The 13,722-nt window shown below is 35.8% G+C and overlaps 1 protein-coding gene across 1 annotated transcript in view; it reads left to right on the plus strand.

The window, feature by feature from the left end:
• Window positions 1-13,722, plus strand: part of MTREX (Mtr4 exosome RNA helicase) — a 117,609-nt gene that overhangs the window by 14,570 nt on the left and 89,317 nt on the right. Inside the window, exons 2-5 of the mRNA XM_054487953.2 lie at window positions 102-239; window positions 1,913-1,979; window positions 5,442-5,504; window positions 6,444-6,556. Of these exons, the coding sequence (XP_054343928.1) occupies window positions 102-239; window positions 1,913-1,979; window positions 5,442-5,504; window positions 6,444-6,556 (381 nt within the window). The remainder of the gene's footprint in view (window positions 1-101; window positions 240-1,912; window positions 1,980-5,441; window positions 5,505-6,443; window positions 6,557-13,722) is intronic.

Here is a 13,722-nt window from a genome sequence, read left to right on the forward strand (position 1 = left end):
AACATGACTTTCTGTTAATGGTATAGAGCAGTATTTTATGATGTTGCCCTTAAAGTAAAAGTGGATACTGCAGAATTCATTCCAAAGTATTTACTTTTCAGGAAACGTTTTGATGGTAAATTACAATCAGAATCAACTAATAATGGAAAAAATAAGAGAGATGTAGATTTCGAAGGTACAGATGAACCCATTTTTGGAAAGAAGCCCAGGATAGAAGAATCAATAACTGAAGACTTAAGGTAATATTTCCGAAGTCCTAAATGTTAGTAATTCATAATTCAGGTGGTTACATGAGGTTTTAAAAATTGTCTCCATGTTGCTACTTAGATATATGCCCGTGTTAGAGAAATGAAGATATTCTGTTTTTATACAGGCATGTAAATATAGAACACTTACCTAAGTTTGGGGAATTGGAAAGCAATATAGAAAATACTCATCTTTTAATACTTTAGAATCCAGTTTTGAGAAAAAAGTCTTAAAACCTGATTTTTTAAAAAAAAATACGTTTTCTTTATTTGTAGTGCCTCAGGAGGAGGATAACTGGAAGAATGGAATAAAAGGAAAAAATAAAGCTAACTCAGTGGAAGGAATAAGTGGGAAGGAACATTAGAGGGAATTAGATTTTCATTGTTGCATATAGAGTAGAGTGGCTGTGCGTCTCAAGACTCCTGCTATGGGTATCTGTGGCTGGAATCGCTGGTATTTATCTGATTTTGGAAGCTGGAGCTTTCTAAAAGTTGATGCCAGTACCCTTGGTTGACCTGTTTTGTATTGTGGTAATGATCTTTACAACTTTGCTTCTCCCTTCTAATGTTCCATATTTGAACTTGGCACCACCATGAAGAGTTTACAATTTCTGTGATTTTTTTTTAAAACCAGTTAACTTTTGTTATAGTTAGTAAATTTATCTCCTATAAATGGTGATAGATGTGTCACTGGAATATTTAAGATGCACCGTTTTCCCAGGCTACTATAATAAGTTACAAAATAATATTTGTAGTTTAAAGTCATTGTTACTTGTTTGTAACTTTTGAGTTTGTCCAAAGTAATATTATTGACTTAAATCTCAGAAGTACGGTAAGAATAATGAATCTAGCACAGAAATACATCTATTTTTCTTCAGGTTATCTTCAGGTTTTTGCCTTTTCAGAGTCTAAACAGAGGACCTAGATGAGCATAATGTAGGATTTTGATGAGAATAAGGAACTTTTTTTTTTTGAGACATTGTCTCACTCTGTCACCCAGACTGGAGTGCAGTGGTGTGATCACAGCTCACTGCAGTCTCAGCCTTCCCAGGGTCAGGTGATTCTCCTGCCTCAACCTCTTGAGTAGCTGGGACTACAGGCGCGTGCCACCACGTATGCTAATTTTTGAGTTTTTTTGTAGTGAGTTTTTGCCATATTGCCTGGGCTGGTCTTGAACTCCTGGGCTCAAGTGATCCACCCACTTCAGCCTCCCAAAGTGTTGGGATTACAGGTGTGAGCCACTGTGCCTGGCCAGGAACACTTCTATAAATAATAGCAACAAATGAATTGGGCTAGTTTATTTTATACTTTATATTGTGTAATGGTTTATAACCAGCTTATGTTTTGAAGTGGTGACAGTGCTTTGTAGAGGTACTTTTTATTCAAAATAGTTACTGGAACTAAGCTGACATAATTATTTGAATAATCACTTGGCAGTCTGTTCTGTATCTGTAATAAAAGATGTTAACTGGTCATTTTTAATTTTCAGCATATATTTGCATAATGTGAAAACATTTCTATGTATTCTTAATAGCCAAAGTTTTTCCTATTTGGAATACTGATGATTGGACAGTGTCATTTTCCTTAACAGTGCAATGTGAGGCTTATTATCAAATTATAGAAAAGTAATTTGTTTTTGTGTAACTTTAAACAATTTTTTTTTTAAGTTTGGCAGACCTGATGCCCAGAGTCAAGGTACAATCAGTTGAAACTGTTGAAGGGTGCACACATGAGGTAAGCACAAACAGCATACAGAAGGTTAGTGTTATAAATGGGATTTTTCTTTGGACTATCTAGTATGATGATCAGCAAACAGTTTAGCCATGAGGACCTTGGAAACAATAGTTTCCATGGGGTACCTAGTGGAAGAGTTGGGGCTTTGTAATTAAACTTGGGTTCAGATCCTCCCCCAGCATTTTTCTTAACTATAATCTTGGGTAAATTTCTTATTTTAACAGATTTTTTTCTTTTTTTTTTTTTTTTTTTTTTTTTAAAGGCAGAAGTTCGCTGTTGTCCACCAGGCTGGAGTGCGGTGGCGCGATCTCGGCTTACTGCAACCTCCGCCTCCCGGGTTTAAGCAATTCTCCTGCCTCAGCCTCCTGGGTAGCTGGGATTACAGGTGTGTGCCACCACGCCTGGCTAATTTTTGTATTTTTAGTAGAGATGGGGTTTCACCATGTTGGCCAGGCTGGTCTCAAACTCCTGACCTCGTGATCCACCTGCCTCAGCCTACCAAAGTGCTGGGATTACAGGCATGAGCCACTGCGCCCGGCCAATCTTGGGTAAATTTCTTAACCTCTTTGTTTATTAAAAAACATTGTTTTTTTGTAGTTTTTAAATTTGCAGTAAAGGGATCTACCTTGTGGTGTGGTTGTGAGGATTATAGAAGTAAATTAGGTAAAGTACCTAGCACAGAATAGGTGTTTAGAGCATTCATACTCCTAAAGTTAAGTAACAGTGCTATTTTTGAAGGTTACATGCTATTTCATGTCTTGCTCCAATGACTGATAAATTGCAGTTTCTTTGTTCTGCCACAAGATGGTGGTCAGAGATAGTTTGTATCCATTTAGAAGTGAGAATTTATACCCATGAGGGACATGATGGAACTATAACACTATTTCCTTCTCAAAACTTTTTATTATAAACATTATAGCAAGTAATTTTTAGAGGTAATTGGAGAATCTCATTAAAAGTCTATTGAATAAGCACAGTAATCCAAATTAACAAAAAGGCTTTCGATGTAGGTTTAGAACCTTATCTTTTTTTTTTTTAAACTTTAGATTCAGGAGGTACATATGCAGGTTTGATTTTTGGTGTTTTTTTTTGGTTTGGTTTTTTTTTTTTTTTTAAGAGTCTTACTGTGTCGTCTAGGCTGGAGTGCAGTGATGTGACCTCGGCTCACTGCAACCTCCACGTCCTAGGCTCAAGCAATCTTTCTGCCTCAGCGTCCCAAGCAGCTGGGATTACAGGTGCGTGCCACCACGCTTGGCTAATTTTTTTATTTTCTTTATTTTTTTTTATTTTTAGTAGAGACTGGGTTTCACCATGTTGGTCAGGCTGGTCTCAAACTCCTGACTTCAAGTGATCCAGCCGTCTTGGCCTCCCAAAGTGCTGGGATTACAGGCGTGAGGCACTGTACCTAGTCATGTGCAGGTTTGTTACATGGGTATATCATATGATGCTGAAGTTTGGGCTTCAGTTGAACCCGCCACCCAAATAGTGAACGTACTACCCAATAGGTATTAAATAGTTTTTCAACGCTTTCCCACTTTCACTTCCTGCTTTTGGAGTCCTCAGTGTCTGTTGTTCTTATGTCCATGTGTACCCTATGTTTAGCTCTCACTAAACATAGTGAGAATATGCAGTATTTGATTTTCTGTTTCTGCATTAAATCACTTAGGATGATGGCCTCCAGCTGCATCCATGTTACTGCAAAGGACATGATTTCTAGAAATTTATCTTCTAAAATCTTTTTCTACTGAAAGTCTCTTATGTTTCTTTAGAAATAGTACATAGTGTCTGACAGGTGTGATGTCCATTTGATCATTCAAGATATGTTAGACCCTATTCAGTTATCTGGGCTTATAAAAGATGGAAAAACATAAGCATGGCTGGGCACAGTGGCTCACGTCTATAATCCCAGCACTTTGGGAGGGTGAGGCAGGCGGATTGCCTGAGGTCAGGAGTTTGAGACCAGTCTGGCCAGCATGGTGAAATCCCGTCTTTACTAAAAATACAAAAAAAATTAGCCGGGCGTGGTGGCTTGTGCCTGTAATCCCAGCTACTCAGGAGGCTGAGGCAGGGGAATTGCTTGAACCAGGGAGGTAGAGGTTGCAGTGAGCTGAGATCGTGCCACTGTACTCCAGCCTGGGTGACAAGAGTCTCAAAAAAGAAAAAAGAAACACAAACTATTCTCAGGAGGTCAAAAGCCCCTTCGGTACTCCATGATTATCTTCAAGCCCACCTTTCTGTCACTTCTTCCCACTTTCTCAGCAGGGTGACTTTTCCTCTTCACAGGCTTGAGGATATCAAGTTGAAATGTCCTCTGATTATAACCTCCATCACCAAGACTATTTGTATGTGTCACATTCCCCTTCCAGACTAAGGATGGTTGTTCTGCCAGTATTCTTGGTTGTGTCTTATCCTATCTCCACAAAGACTTTATTTATTTATTTTTAATTATTATACTTTAAGTTCTGGGGTACATGTGCAGAACATGCAGTTTTGTTACATGGGTATACACCTACCATGGTGGTTTGCTGCACCCATCATCCTGTCAACCTTCATTAGGTATTTCTCCTAATGCTATCCCTCTCCTAGCCCCACACCTCTCTACAGGCCCCGGTTTGTGATGTTCCCTGCCCTGTGTCCATGTGTTCTCATTGTTCAACTCCCACTTATGAGTGAGAACATGGCAGTGTTTGGTTTTGTGTTGTTGTGATAGTTTGCTGAGAATGATAGTTTCCAGCTTCATCCATGTGCCTGCAAAGGACATGAACTCATCAACTGTTATGGCTGCATAGTATTCTATGGTGTATATGTGCCACATTTTCTTTATCCAGTCTGTAATTGATGGACATATGTGGGTTGGTTCCAAGTCTTTGCTATTGTGAATAGTGCCGCAATGAACATAACGTATGCATGCGTCTTTGTAGTAGAAAGATTTATAATCCTTTGGGTATATACCCAGTAATGGGATCGCTGGGTCAAATAGTATTTCTAGTTCTACATCCTTGAGGAATCGCCACACTGCACAAAGACTTTATTAATTTCCTTTTCCCTTAAATATTTCTAGAGTCTCTTTTTTCCTAATTGCCATTCCCTGTCAGCATATGAGCATTCAAAAGTTTCTCTTTTTGTTCTATGTTGTTTTCTACCCACTGTGTTGTTATTCTTCTGTGTTAGTAGTAGTTTCGACTTTAAAAAGTACACAGTTTCCTCAGGGAGATAAACATCAGCTTTCAATTATTACCCTTAGACAAATGAGAGTAGATGTAATTTCTGAGTGTTGAAACTAGCTTTTTGCCTTGTTCTTAAAGACAGTTATTTGATTTACAGTGTCTGAGACAGCTAAAGTTCATCACTCTAGTTCATCAGTTTTATTTTCCAAACCATCATTCATTATGGAATGCTAAATACATCAGTTCTCAAATAGTTGGTGAGGTTATTTTTTTTTCTTTTTTACTTTGTTGTCAGGTTGCGCTTCCTGCAGATGAGGATTATTTACCACTTAAACCACGAGTTGGAAAAGCTGCTAAGGTCTGTACTTTGGGTAATACAGTTTATATAGTTTTGTTTTCTTTTTTTCTTAAAATTCTTTTTCTTAAAATTCTTATTTCAAATGAGATTTTTATATTTCCCACAACATATATATGTACGTATCAAGAACAAGCCAACTAAAGACAAATATAATGAGAACTGAATCAGTTAACAACTATGCTGGAAACCAGCCATCACGTGATGAGATTTTAAAATATTAAAATTGTGATTCTCAACCTTTTAAAAGAATGTAATGAAAGTTATCAACCTTTCTCCAGAAAAAAATACATGTGTACTAGTTTTTGCCTATAGTTTTAGGGTTTTAACAGGCTTCTAATGAAACCGGAACTCTGTGCTTTTATTAGACGGATTTTGAAGGCCTGATAGACCTTAAAAGGCCAAGAAATTTTTAAGGTTTAATTTTCTAGGTAATTTTCTGTAAATAAAAAAGGCAGTGTGGTAGAGTATGCATGAACTCTTAAAGTCTAATAGATGTAATATTCTGCCTCTACGGAGTGAACTTTACTGAGAAACTTCACTTTTTAGAGCCTCAGAGTTCCTACCTATGAAAGGAAATAACATCTATGATAGGGGTTGTTGTGAAAATTAGTAATAATATATGGAAAATGTGTTACACAGTGCCTGGCCACAGAGCTTGTTTTTGGTAAATGGTAATGATTATTTTATTATTAATGTAATACACACCAACATAATGTAATAATCGAAAGATTAGAGAGCAGAATTAGCTTCTGTGTTGTTTGGGCAAAAATGTAGTTTACTCTTCCTTATTTTCACTAATGTGTAGTATATTTTCTAAATAAAATCATAAAGGAATACTCCCAGAATGCTTTGGGGGGTAGCCTGCTTGTGTTTTGATTTTAAGTATGCTCTGATACGACTAGATGTTTTTATGCAGATATTAATATTTTGTTTTTATAGGAATACCCATTCATTCTTGATGCTTTTCAAAGAGAGGCCATTCAGTGTGTTGACAATAATCAGTCTGTTCTAGTATCTGCACATACGTCAGCGGGAAAAACAGTATGCGCCGAGTGAGTAGCTTTCTTTTTAAAGTCACTTTGTTCCTTATTTCACTCTTTAAAAGTTTCTTTTTTGCTGTTTGTTTGATTTCTGCTAGTGAAGATGGTTTTACTTGTCCCTTTTGAACAATTTCTTTTTCATGTCTTATTGAACCTCTAATACAATGTTTACTTGAAGTAGTATAAAAGAGGACATTCTTTTCTTGTTCCTCATATTAGGAGAAAAACACTCAGGCTTTCTTCATTAAGCATGATATTACCTATTGGTTTTTCACAGATGCTTTTTATTTATCAGTTTGAGGAACTTCTGTTCCTAGTTTGCAGAGATTTTGTTTGCATATGTATGTATGTCTATGTGTATAAAATATTTAGATACTGGATTTTGTCAAGTGCTTTTTTTGCGTCTATTGACGTGATTTTTTTTTTTCTTCTGCGCAGTCATGGCTCACTGCAGCCTTGACCTCTGGGCTCAGGCGATCCTCCTGCCTCAGCCTTCCTAGTAGATGGGACTAAAAGCATGCACCATCACACCTGGCTAATTTTTTTTTTTTTTTTAGAGGCAACACAGGGTCTCAAACTCAAATAGGCTGGTCTCAAACTCCTGGGCTCAAGCAATCGTCCCACCTTGGACTCCCAAATTTCTGGGATTACAGGCATGAGCTACCATGCCTGGCCATGTTTTTGATATGTTTCTTAAATAATTTGACATGTCTGATAAGTTATGTTTGATCTTGTTTTCTGTACAGCATCATTTCCCTTCTATCTGAAGAAATGCCTTTAGGATTTTATTGTAGTGCAGTTCTACTGATGAGAAAATCTTTTAACTTTTGTATGTCTGAAAATCTTTTACTTTTTTATTTTTGAAAGGTATTTTCCTTTGGTATGGAATTGTAATTTTCTTTTAAGACTGCCTTTTGACTTGCATAGTTTATGACAAGAAATCCTAGTATACCTTTGATCCTCTGTACATAACGTGTCTTTTTTCCTCTGGCTGCTTTTAAGATTGATTTTTATCATTGATTTTAAGCAGTTTGGTTTTTATGTACGTTGGTGTTGTTTTTGCATTTTTTTCTTGTCTTTGGGTTTGTTTTTGCGGTCCTCAGGGCTCTTGTTCAAGGACTCTTTTGGGCCACTTAAAGTTGTCTCACAACTCACCAATACTATATTCATTTTTTTCTTTTGAGTTTCATTTGTGGGTCATTTCTAATGCAATGTCTTTAAATTTATTAATCTTTGCTTCTGAATTTTCTAATGTGCTGTTAATCTCATTGAGTGCTACTTTTTTTTTTGTTTGTTTTTTGAGACAGGGTCTTGCTCTATCGCCCAGGTTGGAGTGCAGTGGCACAAACACAGCTCATTTGCATTCTCAAACTTGTGGGCTCAAGCAGTCCAACTCAGCGTCCCGAGTAGCTGGGACCACAGGCGTGTGCCACCATGACTGGCTAAGTTTTTGATTATTTGTGGAGATGAAATCTCGCTATGTTGCCTACACCGGTCTCAAACTCCTGGGCTCAAGGGATTCTCCTGCCTTGCTCTCCCAAAGTGCTGGGCTTATAGGCACAAACTGAATGCATTTTTAATCTCAGATATTATATTTTCTTTGCTAGAAGTTCAATTTATTTTTGTTATCCTCCATGTCTCTTAACTTTTTTTAGCTTCCTTTTTTTTTCTTAATGTTTTCTTCTATTTCTGGTTTATAGAAATGCAGTCCTATCTGCTTGAACAGATAGGGTACAGTTACAAAAACGTTAGATGTCCTTGTTACTACTTCATTTATCTGTGTTACTTCCTGGTCTCTTTGATGGATTGACTTTCCTGCTTCTTTGATTTTTTTTTTTTAATCACTGACTTCTTGATTATAATGTGACTGAGATAGTTTTTTTTTTTTTTCCATGTTTCTTAAACTTGAGTTTGTAGGGTGTCTTAGATATGTGGATTTATTATAGTTTTCATTAAATTTGGGGAAATTTCAGACATTTTTTACGCAAATATTGCCCCTTCCTTTATTTCTTTGAGGACTCAAGTTATACTTACAGCAGGCCCCTTTAAGTTGTTCACAGCCCACTGAAGCTGTTTATTTATTATAATTTTATTTTTGGTGTTTATTCTGTGTTTCATTTTGGATAGTTTCTGTTGCTGTGACTTCAGGTTTATTCACTTTTTTTTTTATTGCAGTGTCTTAATCTGCTTTTAATACTAGCCAGTGTGTTTTTTAATCTCAGACACTCAGTTTCCATCTCTAAAATTTTGATTTCGTCAGTGTTTTCTGTATTTTTATTTAACGTGCTGTTTAATTTTCCTCAGCTTTCTTGAGCATATAGAGTACTGTTATAGTAACTTTTAATATCCATGTTTACTAATTCTGTCATCTGTCTCATTTTTGGATCTGATTTTATTGATTAAAAAAAAATTTTTCATTACAGACTGTTTTCCTGCACCTTGACATACCTGATACTTTTTTATTGCATGCGAAAACATTGTGAATTTTACCTTGTTCGGTGCTGAATACTTTTGCATTTTTGTACATATTTGTGAGATTTGTTCTGAGGTATAGTTAAGTTACTTGGAAAAAATATCCTTTTGAGGCTTACTTTTATGACTTTTTTAGGCACGACCAGAATAGCATTTAGTCTAGGGCGGATTTTCCCCACTACTTAGTCAGTATTCTTCTCAGTATTCCATGCAGTATTTTGTGAATTCTGAGGTTTTCCACTGTAGCTGGTGGGAAACCACATTTCTGCCAGTCGTGTATAAGATTTGGTAATTTTTATCTCTTCTCCTCTTGGTTGGTTTTTCCATGGCCTCAGATAATTTCCTAAGACTTATTCATGGATCATTACTACCTGAAGACTTCCAGATGCTCAGCAGATTTTCAGAGCCTTTTCTTTGCAGTTGTCTCCTCTGGTATTCTACCCTGCAAACTCCAGCTGCCGTAGCCTTCACAGACTACAATCTTGGTCTGTTCAACTTAGGGAAACTTCCAGGGTTTACCTTGGTTGCCCATCTTAGAACTGCAGTTTGGAAAATCTAGGCAGTAATTTAGGATTACCTACTTTGTTTTCTCTCTCTTGGGGCGTACTGTTCTTATATCCAGTGTATGAAACCACTGTTTCATATATTTTGTGCTGTTTATCATTGTTTCAGGTGGGTGGGTAAAGCCAGTTTCTGTTACTCCATCTTGGTGTAAGTGGATGTTTTCTGTATTATTTTTAATGTACATTATGTATTACTACAATAGTGCACGTATTTTGGTAGGTTCCTGTTCTTCTAAAATATATTTAATAACCAAGATTGTGTAGTCTTGCTACTCAAAGTATAGTCCTTGATACTACCTGGGAACTTGTTAGGCAGAATCTCTAGCCCCACCCTATAACTGCTTATTGAGAATCTACATTTTAACAAGATCACCAGGTGATGAATACTAATGTTTGATGGAACTGGGCCATTCTAAAAGTGGATGGATGGTGCTCATTAATGTGGATGGCATTTTGCAACCTGTTGTAGATTGACTCTTTTGGTTTAACTTTTACAATTTATAACATATTTCTCTATGACCTTTCTAGTTGAGTAGCTGAATTAGGTACTTTTAACAGGGGATACCTAAAGAGTAAAGAAGACTGTAGAGAAAAGAAACAGATTAAAAAATGGCACCAATCATCCTGTTCATCAGCCATTTTACCTTGGCATGGTGGTTGTCTTAGTCTGTTTTCTGTTGCTGTATTCTGCTGTAACAGAATACCACAGACTGGGTAATTTATAAAGAAAGGAAGTTTATTTAGCTCATGGTTCTGGAAGCTGAGAAAACCAAGAACATGGCACAGGCTTCTGGCGAGAGTCATCCCATGGCAAGAAAGGGAGAGGAAATCGGGCCTAACTTGTCCTTTTAACTGGGGCCCACCCCTTTGATAATCCCCTCCCAAGATAATGTAATTAGTATATTCATGAAGATGGCGCTTTCATGACCTCATCACCTCTTAAAGGCCCTACTTCCAAATACCATTACTTTGGCAATTAAATTTCTACATACATTTTGTAGGGGTCATTTAAATCATAGCAGTGATCAAAATAATTCATGAATCCTGGAATATTTTTTTCCTTAGCAGGTTATCTTATCTATTATTAGTTCCTTCCAGACCTTGGCTTATCTGGTCATTGTGTTATTAATTCCTAATTCCGTCATCTGTCTCGTTTTCAGATTTGTTTTTATTGATTTTTTTCCCTTGTCATTATAGGTTATATTTTCCTGCTTCTTTGCATACCTTTTATTGATACTAAAACATTCTGAATTTTACCTTGTTGGGTGCTGAATAATTTTGTATTCCTGGTCAGGGCTTATCTGGTCACTGTATTCATTCCTTCCAGACCTTGGCTTAGCTGTGTAAGTCTCAGTTTTTCTCTTCATTGAGTTAGAGGAGTGAAGTTTGTATCTTATATTGTCATCTCAGCAGTATCAGCCAGTTGCAGAATAGTCTTTATCTCGTTCTCAGCCTTAAACACATTATGGTTCTCTATCACCCTAGTTATGTTCAGTGGAATTTCTTAAGAGTCCACTCCTGTTCAGAAGATGCTTAATTCACAAACCAGTTTCCTCCTAAGGCACAGGTATAGAAGAAGAAGTTTGACCACTCTTAGTTCAATTATCTTTTTCACTTAGAGAAACTAATTTAATTGCAGTATGTTTGGTGCTTTATGCATTTAAAGCCAGCATATGTATAATAATTTGAATTTTGGCCATTAGTGTAACCTTGCTTTCATTTTTCCTACAAGAGAAGATATTTTTCTGTAGAGGAAGTTTTCATATAGATATGCTGAAACGTGCTCTAAAACTTGGGCTAGGAAATCGTAAAGAGAATTTAAGAAATTCACCAGGATTGTAGATACTTGAAAACCTGATGAGGTTGGCTGTGGAAAACAGTCTGGCAATTCTTCAAAAAGTTATAATACAGAATTATCATATGACCCAGTAATTCTACTCCTAGATTTGTTATAATGTAGAATTTGTTATAATGTAGAATGTATAATGTAGAATGTTATAATGTAGAATGTAATGTATTTGTTATAACGTAGAATTATCATATGACCCAGCAACTCTACTCCTAGATTTGTACCCCCAAAGAATTGATAACAGGTACCTAAACAAATCTTCACAGCAGCGCTATTCACAATAGCCAAAAGGTAGAAACACTCCAGATGTCCATCAGTGGATGATGAATGGATAAATAAGTTGTGATATATCCAGACAGTGGAATATTACTCTGCCATAAAAAGGAATGAAGTGCTGATACATACTCAAAAACATTATGCCTACTAAGAGAAGTTGGAGTCAAAAGATTGCTTTATGATTCCATTTATGTGAAATATCCAGAATAGGTAAATCCATAGAGAAAGACAGCATATTGGTGGGGGACAGGGACTAGTGAGAGGAGTGGAGTAAAAGAATAACTGCTTAGTGAGTACAGAGTTTTTTGGGAGGTGATGAAAATACTAGAATTAGATGGAGTTACTGGTTGCGTAACATTATGAATGTACTAAATGCCACTGAAATATACACTTTAAAATGGTTAATTTTATGTTATGTGAATTTCACTTCAGTAAAAAGTAAACCTGATGAGGTACCTAATTGTATATGAACACCAGATGTTGCACACCAGATCTCACGTATTTTCCCTAGTGATAAAGGACTTTAGGTAAACTCCTACTTCACCTGTTAACTATAGCAGGGTGCAACATTTTATTTATAAACCTGGTACTAGGACTAACATGTTGGTATCAGGTTGTTTATATATGTAAACCAAATACTTCCTCTGACACTGCTGATTTTTTAATTCTGTGTGAATAGCTTTATTATATAATTTACTTACCATTAAATTTATCTATCATAAGTATGTATTTGAGTGAGTTTTAGTAAATCGGTACAATTGTGCAACCCTTACCAGTTTTAGAAGACTTCCATCTATTTAGTTCTGTTATGTGTGTTTACATTCAAACCCATTCCTATCTCTAGCCACAGGCAAACACTGATCATCTTTTGGCCATTATAATACTGATGTAAACATTCATGTGCAAGTCTTTAAGTGGACCTATGTTTTCATTTCTCTTAGGTAAGGTAGATACCTAGGAATGTAATTGCTGTATTTTATGGCAAATATGTATTTAACTGTTGAGGAGACTACTGAACTATTTTTTAATGTGGCTGTACCATTTTATATTCCTACCAGTAATGTATGAGGGTGCCAGTTTCTCTGCATCCTTCCCTACTCTTGGTATTGTCTTTTTTTATTATACCCATTTCAGTGATGTCACAAAGTAGTTTTAATATGCATTTCTGTGATGACTAAGGGTGTTAAGCATCATTTCATGTTTATCATTTCTTTATATATCTTTGAATTGTTTATTTCAGTCTTGCTGATGTTTTAAATTAGGTTGTTGGTCTTAATTGCGTTGTAAGAATTCTTTATTAGCATACGAGTTTTTTTAAAAAGCAGATGTGATTTATAAATATGTTTTTCATTCTGTGGCTTGTCTCAATTTTCTTTTGTAGAGAAAGCATTTTAATTTAAATGTTTAATTTCGTAATATTTTATAGATTGATCATGCAATTGGTATACCTAAGAATTACCTAATTGTGATTTTGCCTATCCCAAAATCACAAATATTTTCTTCTTCGTTTTCCTCTTGCAATTTCATAGTATTAGTTCTTCCATTTAGATCTGTGATTCTTCTCAAGTTAGTTTTTCTGTAAGATGTGAGGAAAGGGTCTAAATTTAGCTTTTTGTATTTGGATATCCAATTGTTCCAATTCAAAGTACTATTTTTTCCCATTGAATTGAATTCCCGTAAATTACTTGTAAATTATGTAGGATTGTTTCTGGACTTTCTGTTATATCTTTACAGTAGTACACTATTTTGATTACTGTGGCTTTATAATAAGTATTGATACTAGGTAATGAGAATCTTCTAACTTCATTCTTTTTAAAAACTGGGCGCTTCTAGGTCTTTTGTATTTCCAATAGTATTTTAAGATTAGCTTGTGAATTTCCAACCAGAAAGCCCATTTTAATTTTGATAGGGGTTTTGTTGAACTTAAAAATTAATTTGGAGAAAATTGTCATTTTAACAATATTGACTCAATCCATGAAAATGATGTATTTCTCCATTATTTAGGTCAAGTTTAATTT

This window comes from Pongo pygmaeus, chromosome 4 (genome assembly GCF_028885625.2).
Source record: "Pongo pygmaeus isolate AG05252 chromosome 4, NHGRI_mPonPyg2-v2.0_pri, whole genome shotgun sequence".
Taxonomy (NCBI): domain Eukaryota; kingdom Metazoa; phylum Chordata; class Mammalia; order Primates; family Hominidae; genus Pongo; species Pongo pygmaeus.